Consider the following 20,778-nt stretch of genomic DNA (forward strand, 5'->3'; position numbering starts at 1 on the left):
CTCTGTGGGTACCTGGGAGAGACCCTGCCCAGCCACTTGCTGCCCTGAGCCTGCAAATCCCAGTCCTTTTACAAGCTGTTCTACACTTGCTTGGCTACTGCTTTAAACTCCATGAGTGTTCTTTCTTTAACTACAGTCTCTGCAATATTTATTGCACAGAGAAAACAAGTTTCTGGGGATCTGTGAAGCCCTTCTAAGCATTAATTCAGAAGGCGTGACTCCCAGTGTCTGTGTCTTTCCAACCCACCACTGAATTGTCTCAGAGGCAAACCGGCAAGTATTTTATTTTGGTGCTCTCAATTGCACGATTGCTCATGCTCTCTCCCAGATCACCTTGTCAATTTCCCTGTGTCAGGAAATCCCTAACTTCAAGCCATGAACTGTGCTTGGGTTTAATAACAGAAATGAAAGGCAAAAGCTACAAGGTGGTGGCACAGTACTAAGCCCAACACAGACTTTTGTCACTCCTCTGCAGTCAAAGCTACATATTCTTAGGCTTTAGGGGCCAGCCATCAGCATGTTGCTATCAGATTTCCTATAGAAAATATATGGTGAGGCTGGGAGCAGCAAAAGGTGATAAACTTAGCCTAGGGGCCAGCAGAACTCACATCTCCCTTCCCACCACTGCTCAAACACTCCCCACACTTCACTTTGCCTCTCAACTTCCTTTGAGTGCTTCAAAGGAAGCAAGCACTCTTTGCTTCCTTTGTTCTCTCTCTGACCTAGGTTGGCTTAGCCTCATTCCTTTCCAGCACAAGCTGTTTCTGAAGGGAGTGAAGCTTTGCCACACTGGCTGCCACAGGCCTTGTAGTTATTTGTGAAACCTGGGCTTGAAAGCTGTTGCTCACTCACTGAAATGTGTTGGGAGTCATACACCACTTTCATGTTATCTTCATGATTCCCACAGATTTTTGTAACGGTGCACCCCCCACCATTTCTTTTCAGGCTGCAGTGTGATATGAGAAATGCTTGTTAGGCCTTTCCTTGGAAACACCATCTGGGCTCAGCTCTTTCCGAGCTTATCAGAAACACTGTCTGTTCCCAGGAACTCATAACGAGCTTGTTTTTTTCATGACCAGCCTTGGAAAATATCTCTCTGGCCTGAATGGCATAACATTCCTATTGTTACACTTTCAAAGAAAGTGCTGACCCAAAGTGTGGCCAGGATGAAACACTGTTATGACTAAAGCCTTCTCTTTTGCAACCGTGTAAACAGCAGTTCCAGATGGGGCCCATTGAGCTCTCCTGGACCACAGCAGGCCTGTGACCAGCAATGTCCCTCTGAGGGGGACGCCTCCCAGAGCCAGCAAACCCTCATGTCTGCTATACCTGGAGGATTGCTGAATCATGATGTGTCCCATGGTGATACCCTCACTCCTCAAGGCCCAATCTTTTGCCCATCAGGAGATGCAAAAGCAAGTATTTTCACTGAGCTCTGAGGGACATTTTTCCACAGCTACCTTATCTTGCACTGACCGTGTCTGCCTGCATACCCTCTGCATATGCTATAGCAAATCTGAAAGTTAGGTTAAGTTACAATCCTAATTTAGGCTAAATGCTGTTAAGTGATATCTCTGTTAGATTGTTAAACTATAAATTAAGGTGCAAATTAAGCTGAAGCACTGTAGAGTTAGTCTTGTTCAACTTTAGGCTGCATTCATTTTAATCCTTGTTTACATTGTCTTTACACACACACATGTACACACACCCCCCTAGGTAGTTTTCAATTAATTTCTGGTTTGATTGCCTAGATTTTATTTGGTTTTGTTGTTGCTTGCTTTCCCTTGTTGTGCCTCAGTTGTCCTTTTTAAGTAGAGTGAATCTTACCAATGCTTACTAAAAGGCATTTATTGTGCTTTTTCGTTTATATTAAATCTGACTTTTGCTCATACCCTTGTTGGTGAGTTTTTGGGCAATCTCAAGCACATTCTTTCAGGACAGATTTGAAACCAGCAAAATCTTCCAAAATAAAAAGCATAAGTACAAATGCTTATGGAAGGAGCAGCCTCTGGGGGACAAGATGACCAGAGAATACACAAGGAAAATTCCCATCAGTATCTGGTCTTTATGAAGTTTACTTAGAATAGATGACCTTTCCTAAACTCTGAAAATTACTTTTTGACTGTGGATTATGTAACTATAAGCATTCACTTGGATTTCAAAGGCTTAGCAGGCTTCCACAGACATGCCTAGGCACTGGCTCAGTTACAGCACAACATCTTGCTGAGCAACTCAAAACACACACTTTTAACTACACATTTCTACAGGAGGATCCTGAGAGCTTTTCTTGTGTTTGTGTGCAGCCCACATTCATAAATCACTGCAACACCTGACCTCTGTTCATGAGCTGAATCTCTCTTTGCAGTCCAGGTCATGATGCCCGTGAAGGGAAATTGTCTTCTCTCTCAGCTGGGTCCTGACCAGCTTTGGCTTTTTGATAAAGATCTCTAAAAATCCCAAAGGCAATGGCATGTAATGAACCAATGCAGAACAAGATGCGAAAGACGGGATGTTTATGGAGAGAAAAAGTAACGATCTTTATCACAGCATGCAGAGCAGAGACTAGGATGAACAAGCACTGCGGCACTCTGCAGGTGGAGCTGGAGAGGGAAGAGTAGAGTTAATTCAGAAGCCTGGTAATTTCACAGTCAGGCAGATGGTATTTGGGAAGATGTAAAATCCAATGAACACTCAATGTAGTTTCATTAGCAACTACTAAAATTAAACACCAGAATTTATATTGTTCTCTGAGTAAATAAACATATGACAAGAAATAACTGAAAGTTAGTATTGAATTGCATAGACAGTAGATTGGTAGATTTAAGAGTAGTAACTTATCACACTAAATCTGGAGGAAGAGTGTGGCTGCTTAACTATCTGGAGAATGATTCACTTCCCTATTCAAACCACCTCTAATACACAGATCACTCACAGAATCACAGAATAGTTTGGGTTGGAAGAATGTAAAGGTCATCTAGTTCCAACCTCACTGCAAAGAATGTGAACACCTTCAGCTAGATCAGAGTGCTCAGAGCACCCTCCAGCCTGATCTTGAAAGTTACAAGAGATGGGAAATATACCACCTCTCAGGGCAACTTGTGTCAGTGTCTCACCACTCTCATGTAAAATACTTCCTTATATTTTATTTCAATGCACCCTCTTTCAGTTTAAAACCATTATCCCTTGTGGGCCCCATCTTAGTTGTAAATCCTCCAGAAGTATTGAAAGCTGCAGTGAGATTTCCCTGAAGTCTCTTCCCCCTCCAGGCTAAACAAACTCAACACAGCCGTTCCTTACAGGGGAGGTGCTCCAGATCCCTGACCGTCTTTGCATCTCTCTGGACTTGTTCCAACAGATCCACAGCCTTCTTACACTGGGGACCACAGAGCTGGATGCAGCAGTGGTGGGGCTCACCAGAGCAGAGCAGAAGGGCAGAATTACCTCCCTCAACTTACAGAGATAGTAAAAATATTTAAATTAAAAAAAAAAATCTCTTCTTCCTTTACTTTTTTTTTTCCTGTAGGGAAGATAAAAGCAACAAACATGTAAGCATTAGACAGACGAGATGGAGTCAATGTCTTTTCTGTGCCCATCTCCTCACAGCTGCAGTGAATCAGTCTCTTGCCTTTATTCTCACCAGTGGCCTGGATGAACTAGAAGGCATTGTCCTAGTATGAGTTCTCACAGAAAAGAAGATGTAGGGACCCTATCTTTCATCCCACCTTATGCCCCACAGAAATACTCAGTGCCAAGTCAGTCCCACGAGTACACAGGGTTCTCCCATGTTTCCCTGACAACATCAGGTATGCAATATTCTTCTCTATTTCCCTTCTTAATCAGCCTTCAAGAAGATTCAAAATGATAACCAAAACAAGGTTGGATTATCTTCTAAAGTATGAATATACTTTTAATAAAAGTATAACTTCCATCTAGACAAAAGAAGTAGGTCAAAGTTTCTCTAAAAGACTACTTTCAAAAACACCTCAGACAAGTATGAATATCTAAAATACAACAGGGAAAATGTATTGCAGAAATTATTTATTTCATGCCAATTTAAGTATTTGACTGTATATATTGTAACACACATTTCAAAAATATAATCCGGTACCACTGTAATTCAGAACACTACAGAGAAAAATGTTTAACTCTGTGAATTTCAAAACAAGGTATTTATGCATACATACTTGTATCATAAGGCAAAAGATTATAGTCTATCCATAAGCAGCACTCCTACAGCCTATCTTGATATACACTGGAGAATGGAGGTCTACTACTAAAATCATACTTAAAAATGAATTCCCTTATCTTCCAGATAGCTCTACAGAAGCACCATGTATTTCTATAGAAAATAATTAATTTCTACAGTGACAGCTAAGGTATCACTCTGAAACTACTAGTTCACAGGAATATGTCAAATATGACAACATTATCCTGAGGAAATAACTCAAGATGCATACTGAAACAACACACATGCACACAAAAGCATGCTGAGGACTTTGTTCCAATGCATTCTAAGAGGAAAAAAAAAAATAAACCTGATTGGGCTTACCATATGACCCAGAGGTTACCAAATATAATGTAATAAAATCAACAACAGCAATTAATGTATTTAAAAGGGATCTAGTTCAACGTTCCTGCTTTTTTTTTTTTTTGCTAGGAATGCTGAATTTCTGTTAACGTAATCAAATGGTGTAGGAGTGTCTCAGCTTCACATTAGACTACTTAATTAGAGGCACAGCTAGTATTAGGTGACTGCCATGAAGCAGTACATATTCCTGCAGAGCCCATCAGGGAAAAGGAATGTAGAAGTTTCAGAACGTTTACAAGATTCACAACTAAGCTACTCTGAAAAAGTAACAATTTTTTGAATTTCAAAGAAAAATTAAAAAGCTAGGACCTGATATATCCCCTTAGTAGTGTGATTGTTAATAATGAAGATGCACCTATATGTCTGTAATGAACCAGTCAGATTTTTTTAAGAAGCTTCATAAAAAGTTTTCCTTCATAAAGTGTTCTCTATTTGGTATTATGAATGCCCCTCAGATTTCAAGTAATTAACGCAATAATAAAAAACTGAAACTAAATGTAGTGTTTTTCACATAATATTTACAGTATTCCAAGAGAAATTTAATAAAATACAAATTACCATAATTATAGAAAATCATAGTAATAATTTTTAATACTTCTTATGTAAAAATCATTGTTCATGTTATATTTTAAAATAGCACGAATAAATATTGAAAAGACAGCAGCTTTCCACCATTCGTTAATACTGTTAATGACCACTTTACAAGTGCTTGATTGCAAAATAAAGTCAGATTGCATACCATGATTTTTCCAGTAGTGTAATTTATAGAAGCATAAAGTTTCTTTTTTTCTTAACACTTTACTGTAGTTAAATAAGAAGCTACGTCAGCCTTTGCCCAAAGCAGACTATCACTATGAGTAAAGATTAGAAGTTACGTATCTTTTACCTTCCCTCATAAAAACGCTGCCTCAACTTCACAGCTGAGAGATGCACCACTCCTTAGAAATCCAGGGCACATATTTCCCAGTATACGTATCAAAATATGTATTAAGAAAAAGAGAACTACAAATCTAGTAGGAGTAATAAGTTTGAGTACAGCTTTTTGCCTATACATACTTTTTAAGAACTCCAACACTGATTAGGCACTGTTTTCACACTGCTTTTTGGACTTGCTCACATTATTTTTCACTCATTTAAATCTTTGACAGGAAGACATTCAAACATTTGTACTTAACGTGGGTGGGATTTTTGGCTTTTTTTGGTGTCCACTGATGGAGAGAAAACTGCAGAAATGATGGCAAGATGTATACACTAACTGCTCAGTAATTCAGGAAGTGAAATAATAAAGAAATATATAATTGACATTCTTTAGCAGCAAGTAAGTATGACTCTATATATACACTGACAGAAAAATACGTTAACACTCAGTTCCCAAATGCATAGTTTGCAAGGGAATTGTATTTAAAATCACCTAATCTGGAGCATCAGAAGTAATGCAGGAACATTGTTAGTCAAGAGTACAGTCACTGCTTAAACATATCAAAGCTAGTTTTAACTTCATTTAGCTGTAGGGCTGCTGGGACTGAAGCTGTAGCAGGAAAGAACCCATCAAGAGTTGTCACAATCTGGCTGAGAAGCACCAGGGAATCCCAGAATGGTTTGGGTTGGAAGGGATCTGTAAAGGCCACCTAGTCCAACCCTCCTGCAACCAGCCAGCACATCTTCAACTAGATCTGGGTGCTCAGAGCCATGTCCAGCCTGAGCTTGAACATTTCCAGGGACAGGTCATCCACAGCTCTCTGGAGTGGGGTAAATCCTTAGGGACACAGCCCCCATCCAAGTTCTGCATTATTTGTACTAGCAGTAACCAAACTTCTTTGAAATCAGCTCAAGTGAACAGCAAATATTATTCTTCTATAGTTATACACCATATTTCTTTATTGAAAGTATTCCAGATTCAGTCATATGAACCTATAATGAGTTTTCAAAACATACTTTCAGTTAGCCAATAAATTGCATGTAATTAGAGCCTGGGTAACTCCTGGTCAGCAATACACACTACAGAGGAAACCTGACTTCACTTACCAACTCCTTGTTTAACCAAACAGCATCCAGGGAGGATGTGACACCAGGCATTGCCAAGCATGATACAGAGAATTCTTTACAGCTTTTCAGAGCTCCAAAAGCAGCTATTGGTTCTCCCTTACTCCACTGCAACATCAAAAATGCTCAGCTCAGAATGTCTATGTTAGAATCTGAAATCCCAATGCCATTAATTTATACAGTCAACTCTTCAAATTACTGTATTCAAATGAAATCTGCACTAGGGACTAGTAACCTGTTATATATAAAATCCTGACCATGATTCCCCTGAAAATTCTGTTTGCAGCCATTTCACTGAGAGAGGAAAAAACAGGCTCCAAGAAGGCTCAATCCCATTGTCTGGTCACCAGACACTAGGTTAGGGTTATTTCACAGATTTCCAGAAAACAGACGCTCCTTCTAATAGCTTTTCTACTGGCCCTGAATTAGATCCGTTTGAAGTGACATCTCAAGAGTTAAACAAACAGTTTGAATTTTATTTCTGCCAAAGATTTTTATAAATAAACCACTGATACAAAATTTTAAAACAAAAATATAAAGTCTAAGAACACTCATGTGGATAGGTGCCCAAGAACACATACACCTTTCATATAAGGATGAATTCAAGATAGCACTACTAAGTAGTTCAAAAATAAATTAAGTAGGTGCTACCATAGAATTCCTAAAGAAATATATGAATAAACTCATCTTCTCAAGTTGCAGCCCCTGATAAGATTCAAGCCTAAGACATGGAACAAGCTTTTACAAACACAAAGTACTCAAACTATAAAGTGACCTCATATGAGTAGTCTGGAATTTGCATGAGCTTGAATGCCTGTGGGCATGGCTGACATTCACTGTATTCACCTAAGAACAAAACTGACAATTATTTTAACTCTCCCAATTTATTAATATAATTATTTTTATACAAATAAAGATTTTTTTTTCTCCTTCATAGTAACAATTCAGTGTTTCAAAACAGGCAGATCAATGTATTACAAACACCACTACTGTTACAACACATGTACTAAAATCACAGGAGGTAGAGTTAGATCCCCATTAACAATTACTTGAGAAAACACAGACTATTTTAAAAATTACTAGAATATGTCGTTCATGAGATTTTACTTTTCAGAATAACTCATTCCTAGCTGCTTTAAGCAGAATAAAGAATGTATGATGAAAACATGTTCTCTTCTAGTTTTCAACGTAACTTTGAAATAAGAACATAAGAAAGCTCCCAAGTGGTAAAGATTTCAGACAAACTGGAAAAAAGCAACATTTAAAATTATTCAAATTACCAAAGTTATCATGAATTTGACCACACCTTTTACCTTAGGACTATATTTGAAAATTCATACAGCTACCTATGGTTTAAAAATATGCCTACACTAATGAAATTAATGTGAAGCTTTTTTACACTGTTAATAATTGGCATTTTTGAATGGCAAAGTATTATTCTTTTTGCAACAACCTACTGCAAAATACAGGCACCTTAAAAACTGACACATAATGCAACCAGAGTATTTAGGATATTAAAAGTGTTTACCATTACTTAGTCATGCTATGTATTTCCCTTTTTTTAAAGAAATACTCTACAGTTTGAAGTCGTGGCTGAGGTGCGTGCAAATTATCATGTTTCAGTATATAACTCCATCTTCATAGTATGTTTCTTTTACAGTTACAAAAACACTAGAGTGCCATGATTTTGAATCATTAAATCTGTAAAGATCTTAAGCAGACATTGTATCTTCAATAATGTATTCTTGCTATTGCACATATGCTCGTATGACAGTGACACTCAGGTCTATATTCAATTTCAACTATTTACACATGCTAAAATCATGTATCTGCATATGATGTCAGAAAAAAAAATACAGCCTTTTTTGACCAACACACATCACTCCAAAATTTATACCAAAAAAATTTCATGGAATCAGAGTACCAGGATGGAAGGAACCTCAAGGGCTATCTGTTGACACAAAGTTGTGTGGTGCAGTTGATACTGGAGGGAAGGGAAGCCATCCAGAAGGACCTGGACAGGCTTGAGAGGTGGGTCTGTGCAAAGCAAGGGTAAGGTCTTATACCTGGGTCACTGCAATCCCAGGCACAGCTTACAGGCTGGGCAGAGAACAAACTGAGAGCAGCCCTGCCCAGAAGGGCTTGGGGGTGCTGCGGGTGAGAGGCTGCACATGCGCTGGCCACAGCACTCAGAGCCCAAAGAGCCAAACGTGTCCTGGCTGCATCCAGAGCCCCGTGGGCAGCAAGGGAGGAAGGGGATACTGCCCCTCTGCTCTGCTCTGCTGAGACCCACCTGGAGCACTGCATCCAGCCCTGGGCTCCCAGCCCGGGAGAGAACAGGGACCTGCTGGAGTGAGCCCAGAGAAGGCCACCAGGTTGGTGAGAGGACTGGAGCACCTCCCTCAGTGAAGACCAGCTGAAAAAGTTGGGGCTGTTCAGCCTGGTGAAGAAAAGGCTGTATGGAGACCTCAAAGGAACCTTCCAGTGTCTGAAGGTGCCTAAAGGGAAGCTGGAGAGGGACTCTGTATCAGGAGATGTAGTGATAGGACAAGGGGAAATGGGTGAAAATTGGAAGAGGAGAGATTTAGATTAGATATGTTAAGAAATTCTTTACTGTATTGGGTGGTGAGGTTGCCACACAAAACTTGTGGATGCCCCATCCCTGGGTGTGTTCAAGACCAGGCTGGATGGAGGGCTGAGCATCAATATACTCTCACAGCATTGGTTAAAATACAAAATAAAAAATTCCAAAAAATCTCTTCCCCAAACTTAGACTGTTACAGTTCAAGTTGAGCCCTAGGTATATTTATGAGTTTATTTTAAATTAATAAATTTACCTTAATAACTTTAAATTGTTTTCTTCTTTTGGTCATGACACAAAAACCCACACTGATGCACAACATCTACAACAGCAGAAGCATATCCCTATCATAAGTGGTGAACTTATCCTACACGTGCATGGCCAAAAGAGTTGATCCTTCATATTTTTTTATCAGAGAGTCTTTGATGGTTCTGTGATATATCACAAATATAATTTTCCAAGCAATGAGTAGGAGCTAGATTTCCACTGAATCTTCTTTAGCTTTGATGAGCTTAGACATCATCAAATATTTTGCTTCGAGACATTGACAGGTATCTTCCACCAGGCTGGTACCTGCAGAATCAATTTTAAAAGTGAAAAAGTGTCACAGGAAATAGAAAAATAAAGACCCATTAAATCAGCTAACTCTCACTGCAATCTTATTGCTTAACTCTGATGAATGATGAACTTGATGTTCTACTGAATTAGTTTCCACAAGAATTTGAAAGACAGTCATTAAATTAAACCTCATGTGACCAAGAGAAACATTTATATGAATAATGGGAGTTCTAAAGAACTATGTTTCCTAAAGTAAAGGAAAGAAGTTGGATGCTTTGGTTGAACAGGACCTTTTTTAAAAATCCCAACCACACCAACAACTAAACAAACAAACAGAAACCTGAAACACAATAAACCCAAACAAACAATGGCACCCATAAAGTAGCTGCGGGTCCTTAACAGCACATTTCATGGGGTATTTTTAGAAGAAATACAGTATCAAAGATAATGCCTGCATCAAACAAATGCCTGCATGCTTATTGGTAAAAGAGAAACTTCACAAATTGTTGATCAAATATATTTTAGAAACACTTTAAATGCACAAATAAGGTCCAACACAGGCACAATGAAGCTCCTCGCTGTAGTATTTAGCAAAATCTGAATGAACACAAAGCCAGAACCTGGTGTCCTAACTGCCTCATGGTCCAAAAATGTTCTGTTTACTGCATGAACTCTGGTTTTGAAAACCAATGTTACATAAGCTACTTCTAAATTAATGGAAATTCCATATGCAATTACTCTTGATTTATTACCTCCAGGAAATGAAATGAAGGTTACTAGGTGAAGCTCAACTAAGCTTTGAAGCTCCTGATCTTCTTTTTAAATAAGAAGTTTAGAATGTTCCACTTTGCAAAGCATGTACAGATTCCTGGAGACTTCTGACACTGTGCTTGAAAAGTATTTGCTCCAGGATATTTGCAAATGGGACATTTGCATACTCCCATTTTTAGCAGACAATCCCTTTGACACTGCATGGAAGCCAACTGCTGACAGAAATTCTAGGGTAGTTCCTCTTTAAACTCTTGTGTTTAAAAATCTCCAAGTGTTCAAATGTGGTGACATGAGACTAAACTAGTTGTCTGAATCAACCTGTGAAACCTGGCAATGCCATTTCACAGCATTCTTTGCATGTTTCTGAGCTGGCATTTGTTTATTGACATTATAAATAGAAGCCCACTGAAACAATGACGTCCTGTGACTCTTTTTGATGGGGTAAAATAGTTTTAGCTGAAAACCAACAAATTATAAGTTTTTATATGTGATTTTCAAATTATCATTTCTACAATATAACCACCAAAAAAAAAATAGCACCCAAACAATGTATTGGTTGTTTCTTAAATATAAGCAGAGCTTAGCAGTTACATAAGGTATTCTGACTGAGGAAATTCAGTGTTCCAGTCACAACCAAAGAATCACAAAATTCTCTACTACTGACAGAGCTACACAGTGCAGTCTGGTACACTCTTTTCAGGAAGGTCAGATTTTAATTTACTTTAGTAGTTCCAAGATCTGATATCCAGCTGTATTCCTGCAGCAGATCCTGTAACATTCAGTTTTCTTTCCTGCAGCCTTTTCATAATGGATTTTATACTGGGAAATCAAGTGAGCTTTCTCCAGCTGAGCTTTGTAGGAAATCAGGGTAAACCTTACACTGTACACTTACAGTGTACACTGTACACTGTCTGTTGAAGCATACATCTAGACCTGGTAGCTCAGTATGCAGCTGCAGGTTGTGCCCTGATGTCAGGAAAATGGGAGCCCCCAGCAAGGTGCCAAGAACAACTAACAAATGGCACAGGGACCTTTGGCCCAGCCAGTGGACTGGACACTCTGAGACCGTGCAGGAGCCAACAGCTCAGCTGAAAGAGCCTGGATTATGGTGCACATGGACTGTGAGGGTGTAAAAGCTTAGGGATTCTTTTTTTTTGGGGTTCCTCCCTAGAGGCACCAAATTGAGCTGTTATGCTGTCACTGCACCATGATTAAAGGAACCAGGTATCTGGGACTCTGCTATAGGAAACCTGCAGTCAAGCTGGAAAGGGAAAATTTTCTGACTGTGAGAGTGGGGTGAGTAGGGAGGGAAAGGGGGACTTGGTACCTCTGGTCCTTGGGTCACTGGAGTTGCCTGTGGTGAAGGGGCTTCAGTCCCAACAGTGAAAGTCTGGGGTGGCACAGTTGTGACCCCCAGACTGCACCATGAATAGTTACACTGGGATGTTTCCTTAACATGCACATCATTTGCTAGTTTCATACGCAGTGTTTTTCAAATTATTCCATATATAACGTTATATCCAGCTCAAATCTTACTCTGACATTTCTAAAAAACTTAGAACAGCTTCAGGTTTTAAAAAGGTTTAAAATTATTTCCTTATTATAGGGGAAAAAGAAGAAAGGAAAAAAGTTAGATGAAATTATAAACTTCATTTACAAAACTCTTATTATGAAACATTTGATACAGCTGTCATAGGTCAGAAACAGAAGACAGTAGAAACTTTTAACTGGAAATTACACACAATATGCCTCACCTTCCCAAGTCTGATTCAAGGGGGTCATCATTAACAGAGTCTGCATTAAAATCCAAAGGTTCTGCATCCTGGAGGAGTTCTATTCTATCTCTTTCAGTCCTACCATTTGAACGGGTATACTTTGATAGTGCTAAATAAGAAAAAGGAGTGAAAGACACTTATTTGCTTTGTGAACAGCCTGGAGGGTATGGAGACATCGAATTAAAAAAACCATTAAGAACAACAAAGCAATCTCATCCAATGCAAAAGTGCAATGTTTTAGAGTAGATTTAATATTAAACCAAACTTGCTCAAACTTGTAGAATTTTCATTTTGTATCTCCACAAAAATTAAACTACAACTTTTACCCCTCCAATAGATTGAGATCTACCTTGCAAAGAATCAAGGAAAATAAGAAACTACTGACAAGCATTACTTTTAAATCATCCATTCACCCTCCTAGCTTCATGCTTTACCTAACCTCTTCAGACCGGTTTTTTGCTTGCTTTTGTTTATTTTTTAAAAAATCAGTATCATGAGTTGTTTTGCAGTTCACTCTGTGACCTTCACTAGGTCAGTACCTATATCTTGTTTTAGAGCTGAAATGCTACATAATCACATGATGAACATTACAATGCAATTTCAGCTAGCCTGCCACTAAAAATCTGGGTTTGCAACTTTGTACAGAGGAGAGGGAAATCTACCAATGTTTTCTTAAAAGCATATTCAAAGCTTCCCTCCTCCTCCCCTTTTTCCTCCTTTTTCTTCAGTTTCATTTTACTTGTTGTTAGCTTACAAGAGCACAAAAAATACAGAAAAAAACCATTCACATTCTGACAAACTTTTTGGAAGCTTAAAGCATCCACAACAAAAGGATTTTGCTAACAGACATTATTAAATGAAGGTATATACACTTTTGTGATGTTACATTTGTTGGTCATCTGATTGCTCCATTATTCCAGTCTGAGATAGCTCACTTGCAAGCAGAAGAGGTAAATTTTAAGATTTACAACACCCAATTTCAAGATGTATCATGAAGTTTCTTTGTTGACAACTGTTGCTCTAATGGCAATCATTATACATCCCATAAAACCTAGTAATTGGTCTGAAGAATAGTAAGACTCTCTGATGCCAGCTAGTTGGAGATGGAAAGAAATACAGTACTCTTTTGAGTATCTTAAATAGCAAGGCAACACCGAGCCACAGAAGGGAACAATATCAGCACAGCGTCTAAGACAAAAAGAAGAATATTTGAAACTACTTTCACAGCCAGTGTTGTGAAGAAAATGTATTGAAACAAAACAAAACGAACTTCCCCTCCAACCCACAAAGCTTACGTCTATTGGCATTGGTCTCTGAGAAGCTGGATTCTTTCTGGTCTGTGTGGACAGCTCTGCTTCTGGTGGAATCATCTCTATTTCCATATCGCTCCTTCCATTCCTGGAAAAAAGACCACCAAGAAAAATGTAAATTGGGAGGAAAAAGCAACATAGTAATTGTTCAGTATCTAAATACAGGAAGAATTTTTGTTTCATTTTAAACTCAATATGTGTTCCTTCACTAAACCAGTTATCATAATTGTTCTTAAGAAAAATACTTTTGTAAAAGAAATTGCATATCAAATCTGCTCTGAAAGTTCAGCCAATGCTCTAAGTTACAATAGGAACTCCTGCTTTTATTGATCCCTACTTCCATCTAGTGGCAAAATGGAAAAATAACAAGATGCACATAGCACAGAAAAATTCGTAGCTTAGTGTCAGGCCATTTCACTGTATATTAAATGTATCACACATTTGCTATTTTGCTTCTCAACAAGTCCATGTTTTAAAACTAGAAGATGGAGGAAAAAGATCAAAAGAAATGTCTATGCAGTACTGGCTGTCATCTAGGATTAAAATCATACCTGATATCTTGGAAAACCAAGAGGTTTTAGTCCCAGTACTGTCTTGCATGTATGCTTTCTCTCATCAATCTTTTATTGTGACTTTCTATACTAGATTTTGTTATAAACTAGTGAAAAACAAATCTTTCAATGCAATATACGCAGAAAGCATGACTTGAATCAAACATTCTGTTTGTTATTCAGTGGAAATTATCAATTCTGTCTTAAATGTAATTTCCTCCTCTGGCAAAAAATAAAATAGAATCTGTGCCTATGACTTTCCAATGAGCACAAAACAATAAATTTGGGAGGTGTCCACATTTCAGTATGACAACTCTGAAACTGCAATTATTTCAAGCAGAGCAGTATCAGTGTAAGAGACTGGTAATATGCCATTTTAGATTATTCTGTATCCTAGTAATCAGGACCCTTTTTAATGCTTGTTGTACCTATCGGCATACACAGCAGCACCCTGAGTAACAACAGGGTCCAAGCAGTGTCATTAAAATTGTCCTCTAACCTTCTATAAATAACCCCCAGCCAAGACTATTCAGCAAGATTAATCTGATTCCATCAATTATTTGGGACTCTTTTTTTAATGAAATAGATAATTCTGAATTAAATATCCATGATAAATCCTATCAGATATTGCGGTATAATGTTATAATTAGCCAAACAAATCTCATACCCTTCTTCTGTTTTCACCTTCTTCCTGCCTTTGTCGTTTTCTTTTCTCTGAAAATAAAAAAAAAACACTTTGTCTGAGCTCCATATATGGAAAATGATTAACATTTTTTAAAATAAACAATGAAAATCTATAGTTAACTAACAAAGATTCTTATTGAAATACATGGTTTTAAAAATAAAACAAAAACAAAACAAAAAGCTGCTTGTCTATCATTATGGAGTTTCCCATCATAATTATTTTGTCATGATGGTATCATTTGGATACCAGCTGGCAAAGAAAAAAAAAAACAAACAAACAAACAAAAAAAAAACCCAAGAAACAAAAAAACAACCTAAAACCAAACAAACCCTTTAAAGTAACTGGGAAAATATGATATTCAGAAAAAGAAATGAAGAAAAAACTTCAGCATTTTTGAATCAAGATCTTAATGAAGTTCTATGAGGCCCAACCTGTGACCCAATTACTTTGTGTCCTATCTGTTATAAAGCTGAAGTATAACATTACAGTATCAATGTCAACATAACCTCTTATTTAAGGGAGTGAAACTTTGATCTTTCTCAAAAAAAAAGAAAAATACTACTACTCTAAGTAAAGCCAGGTTTTGTTTTTCATCAACTATGGGAATAAAAGTATTCCATAATATAACACTGTATCCAGAAATTTTAATTTCTAAACATTTACTCAAAAATGACAATGGCTTTTCACAACTTTTAAGAAATACTTTCAGTCAAAAATAATGTAAAATAAAAAGCTTTCCATAGCAGCAGATATTTCCAGTTCTACATAAAAAACATGCCTTCTCTAATTAAACACAGCTAGTTGACTGAATTTGTGCAGCTCAATCAACACACAAAAAAAAGCTTAGTTTGTTGATGATAAAGACAATGTAAATGTTAACCATCTTTTATGACAGATTACACAAGCACCTGCTAAGGTATTATTTGTTCAGTAACACACTGTAAAATATTTAAAAATATCTCAAATTCAGATACTGGATGGTATCTGAATGATACTTCATTTAAGATGTCAATGATGTCCATCAGTGGACTTTACATAGGGACCACAGCACTCAAGTTTATTGCAGTTTGTGCTCTGGCATTCCTCAGTACAGCTTTCAAAATAGTGACAGACAGTATGGTTTTTTTTTTCTGCAACATTTCAGACAAATGCAATCCAAAACCATACTATATGATGAGGAAAAGATTGAGGTACTTAATGCATGCTTTGCTTCAGTTTTTAAGACTGAGACCAGTTGCTGTTTGAGTACCAGGTTCTCTGAGCTGGAAGGTAGGGATGGAGAACAGAATAAAGTCCCTAAAATCCAAGGGTATATGATCAGTGACCTGCCTCACTCCATGGACAGACACAGGTTTGTGGAGTCAGATGGGATCGACTCAAAAGAACAAAGGGAGCTGGTCGAAATGCTCACCAAACTACTATCCTTTAAATTTCCAACTGGGTCACAACAATTCCATGCAATGTTAAAGTCTTGGGGCAGAGCAGTTGGAAAGCAGCCTGTTGGAAAAAGACTTGGGAGTGAGTGCTGGCTGTCAGTGGCTGAGCATAACCCAGGGTGTGCTCAAGTGGCCAAGAAAGCCAATGGCATATGGCTTGTATCAGCAATAGTGTGGACAGAAGGACCAGGGCAGTGATCGGCCCTCTGTGATGGGTACTGGAGAGCCCACATCTCAAATCCTGTGTCTAGTTCTAGGCCCCTCAATTCAGGAAAGATAATGAGGTGCTGGAGTGAATCCAGAGAAGGGGAGTGGAGCTGGGGAAGGGTCTGGAGCACAGGTCTGATGAGGAACAGCTGAAGGAGGTGGATTGTTTAGCCTGGAAAAGAGCAGGCTCAGGGGAGACCTTATCACTTAACAACTCCACGACAAGAGGGTGTAGTGAGGTAGGGGTTGGTCTCCCAAGTAACTAACAACAAGACAAGAGGAAATGGCCAGAAGTTGTACTAGAGAAGTTTGGATATTAGGGAAAAATACTTCACTGAAAGGGTTGTCAGACATTGAAATAAGCTGCTCAGGGAAATCTGGAGTCACCATCCCTGGAGATATTTAAAAGATGTGCAGGTGGGGCATTTGCGGACATGGTTCAGTGGTGAACTTGTCACTACTGGATTAAGGCTTGCACTCTATCTTAGAGGTCTTTTCCAGCCTTGATGATTCTATGGCAGTATGATTTTACAGGGAGACTATGACAGAAGACCTAATTTACCTCTTCTAATTAGCTCTTTTCCTTCATCAATCAAATCAGAGGTCATTTCGCTATCACCCATGAACTGCTGGAATCCCAAAAGATTCAAACAACGAGTTCCTAAACTGGTAAAAGAAGAAGCAATTTCTTTTGTTAATTTACAATTAGTAGTTTAGATACGTTACAGAACAAAATGTAAAACAAACTATTCAGAACTGTATGAACAATCCAAGTAAAAAGGAAAAACAAAGGAGAAAAGATGGACTATTACACCAGCTGAGAAAACAGAAAATTCAGAACTCAGAACAATAATTGGTGACCCAAAACAGTAGGGTGACCTAGGTGACCCAGAACAGTAACACAATAAATACAATTGGAAGTGACAGAATAACCCTATTCAAACAGAGATTAAAATGCATATAGTCTGAGAGTAGTGCAAATGACACTTGCTTTAAATGCGTCTAACACTGCTTTAAATGTTCTCAGATGTAACAGAATTTTACCTATAATATGTCATCAACTCTTCTTTGCCAGAAGACAATTACTATAAAAACTGTTCTTACTCTATTTTCTCTGTTTTTGAAACAGTAATAACATAGGAAATCCACTTTCACCTCAAGGTTTAACTCAGGAGAATGTGTACTGCATACTTTTAGCTGTAGGGATGCTGGCTGCCCTTTTGGATAGCCACTGGCAGCAGTCAGATAGCAAGCTTACTCCACTTTTTTTAAGCCAGTCCTGGAACTACATAGCATGAAATCACTTTCATCTTTTCAACTTCACACCAGAAAACACAACTGGTGTTTCTGTACTGCTTTCCTTCCTCCAAACTGGAGTATTGATATATTTTTTCCTTATACTACCTTAAGAGTCCTGGATTAAGCACAGGATTAAGACTGCTGGATTAAGCACAGCTTTCCTCAACAGATTTTAATTCAACCTTTGTTTTTGCATATATCTTTATTAGCAGAGGTCATTAAAGCAACCCTCTCTCCTTTAATTTCTATTCTTCCTTTTCACTTTGGCATTCAAGACCCAGCATGATCATCATGGACAAGAGGTCAAACTTCTCTTTTCTTGTCATTTGCTTTCCTGTTGCTGGTTTCATTTTGTTTGATTTGTTTTGTGTGATTTTTAAGCTCCACCACCACTTTTGTCACTTAACTTTAAGGTAAGCAGGGAGAACTCACAACTAGATACTGTTACTTACTATCTAAAGATACGCATACAATATTTATGGATATCCAAGGCATTTCACTACATTGTACTTGACTAAAAACACAGAGATTGCTTCTGACTGAATGGTAATGCAAAATTGAAGATATTAACATAAATCTATTTCAGCAAGATCCAACTAAAAGTATCTCATCCCTTACAGTGTTCAAAAGTAGTAGACATTTCAAAATGATAAAGCAAGAATGTAACAGTTTTCTGCAATTACCCTTGCAGCCTCCAGCAAACTGCAGCTTAGGGAAACAAGATCAAGTGACTTAAACCAGTATGCATTACCAGAAGTCTGGTAACACATCAGAAACTTGATATGAGTCTGTTAGAAAGTTCAATACCTAAACTTGCTGCTAGTGGTCCTTAGTTTATTAGAAAACTTTGCTGAAAACAGCTTTCTCGTGATAATTTTCATCTCAAAAGCACAATCTAAATGCCCCTAGGCTCCAAAGTCTGAACAAATCATCCCTTAAAATCTAGGAATGAAGTTTAAAATAACTCAGTTATGAGTGAATAAATCTGTATTTTTAAAATGTACATATTTCACCTAAATAAATAGCAATCTATGGATTTAGGTTTTGCATTTTTATTAGAATGACACAACTCAACTGCTGGAAAAGGAGCACTGAATCTCTTCCTGAATTGGATGAAACTAGTTTTATTAATGTAAAGAAGCAAGGAGGAGCTATCTTGCAAATCACTCACCTGAAGTACGTAGCAATACAAAGAATGACAACAAGCATTGGGTAGTATATATAGAATCCATCTGCAATGAAGGACAGCACTCTCATGGATCCCATTATCTAGGAAAAAAAATCCACAAGAACAAGGTCTAATTAGCTGTATTCTACATAAACCCATGAAGATTGTGTCTTCTCACATAAATACACAGTCCTTTACAGTAACTGAAACAAAGGCAATATTGTCAGAGACCTGTGAGAATAAGCAGATGTAAAGGTCACTTCCAGCACTTTGAGATTTCTGAAATGCTAGATTTTGTAGTCTCACCCACTCTAGAACAAGGGCAAATCTGGTGGATTTTTTTCATCTGCTGTGGTAAGAGTCTCTAGACAATACAAAGAATCTGTTTACTAACAACAAAGACATAACATATAACTTGCTACAGAAACCAGGTCTTCAATAAAACCAAACTCATTGGTTTTCAGCAGGAAGTTAGGATTGCTCCCAATATATAGGGAGTATCATCTATAGGGATGCCCTGCATGCTAAAGCCACTGAAAGCTAAAACTAACAGGAATTGATATCAGGAAATGAAAAACACCCTGAACTCTAAAGTATAATACTTAACTTAAGATAAAGAGGGAAAAAAAAAAAAATATATCGATGACTTCTAGAAATCATTACCAAACTCCTTGCCTATAACCAAATATTTTTTACTCTGTTGGAAATATTGAAAAGATTTGAATATCTGAATCCTACTATAAGATGTATTTTAAAATAGTCTGTCTATTCTCCAAACCATATCGAATGCTCAAACCCATATTTTCTTACTTACAGATGTATAAGCAGTTGGCTGAGTATTTTTGTGAGAGATTGTTGCATCCATATGGGTCAAGCCCAGAAAGTTCAAGCACAATGGTGGAGTAAGACGGCAAAATAACCTGCACAAATGCAAGAGGCAACAGCATTTAAAAGAGTTTCTTACATAACCTACAAAGTCGTAACTGGATCTATCACAGAACAATAATGTAGAGCTCATTAGGAATTATACAAATTAAAGAATGTAAATGGAAGTTTCATGGACATTTTCAATTCAGTGTTTGATAGAACACCTGTAAAACGTATACCAAATACTCACATGCCACTGAAAAGGAGACTGTATGCATCTGTCTGATGATGTGAAGCTAAGTAGTAATAGTTAAACACACGGATCCTGAAGACAGTAGAGTAAACACAGATACTTAAGAAAAAGATGGTAAGAAAACAGGCCATCTAGGGAAAAAAAAAACCGTGTTGTTAAGTTGCTTAAATGTAGAACTCTATTAAAGGTCTTAATGTGTTCAGCAGATAGCCTGTCACATGCAGAGACCATCTCCAGCCTTTATTTTTCATTTTGATGTGAGAACACCACCAGCTCTGAGAAGAGTTTTGGGAGATTTTCAGAACAATTTAAACTGGAAATTATAGTTATAATATTCTACACATAAGCCAACACAGTTGACCCTAAAAACATTCTATTACTTCTTGTTAATACAAATAAAATTGCTGTAATTGCCTCAATAATTACCATGACTGATCTAGCATTTATTTCCACAAAAAAGGCATAAGCCCAAGCATTTTCAAATCACCCTTTGCTAAGTATACTGGAGTTTTTCAGCTCAGTATCTTTATTGATAAATTTGTGCACACGTATGCTAGCCACACCTTTGACTGGATTCCTAGTCATTTGCAAATTCCTGTTTAGAAATTGAGGTCACACAGATGGCTGTTTAGACAGAAAGTCTAATTAACACCTATGTTTCAACCTAGTGTTTCAGAAATTACTCT

General features: G+C 37.7%; 1 protein-coding gene and 1 long non-coding RNA gene across 3 annotated transcripts in view; one reads left to right on the forward strand and one right to left on the reverse strand.

Moving 5' to 3' along the window:
• The first annotated feature begins 1 nt into the window (after position 1).
• On the forward strand, positions 2 to 4,677 carry LOC137464359 (uncharacterized). Its single transcript, XR_010994206.1, has 2 exons — positions 2 to 4,563; positions 4,625 to 4,677. It is a non-coding gene; the product is annotated as an uncharacterized lncRNA (long non-coding RNA).
• Positions 4,022 to 20,778, reverse strand: part of LMBRD2 (LMBR1 domain containing 2) — a 32,100-nt gene continuing 15,343 nt past the window's right edge. For both annotated transcript variants that reach the window (XM_068175639.1, XM_068175641.1), the window contains exons 11-18: positions 20,090 to 20,223; positions 19,787 to 19,892; positions 18,976 to 19,073; positions 17,068 to 17,171; positions 14,845 to 14,891; positions 13,612 to 13,714; positions 12,296 to 12,425; positions 4,022 to 9,785 (exon numbers count right to left, since the gene is read on the reverse strand). In XM_068175639.1, the coding sequence (XP_068031740.1) occupies positions 9,725 to 9,785; positions 12,296 to 12,425; positions 13,612 to 13,714; positions 14,845 to 14,891; positions 17,068 to 17,171; positions 18,976 to 19,073; positions 19,787 to 19,892; positions 20,090 to 20,223 (783 nt within the window). In that variant the 3' untranslated portion in view covers positions 4,022 to 9,724. The remainder of the gene's footprint in view (positions 9,786 to 12,295; positions 12,426 to 13,611; positions 13,715 to 14,844; positions 14,892 to 17,067; positions 17,172 to 18,975; positions 19,074 to 19,786; positions 19,893 to 20,089; positions 20,224 to 20,778) is intronic.

Source organism: Anomalospiza imberbis, chromosome Z, assembly GCF_031753505.1.
Source record: "Anomalospiza imberbis isolate Cuckoo-Finch-1a 21T00152 chromosome Z, ASM3175350v1, whole genome shotgun sequence".
Classification (NCBI taxonomy): Eukaryota; Metazoa; Chordata; class Aves; order Passeriformes; family Viduidae; genus Anomalospiza; species Anomalospiza imberbis.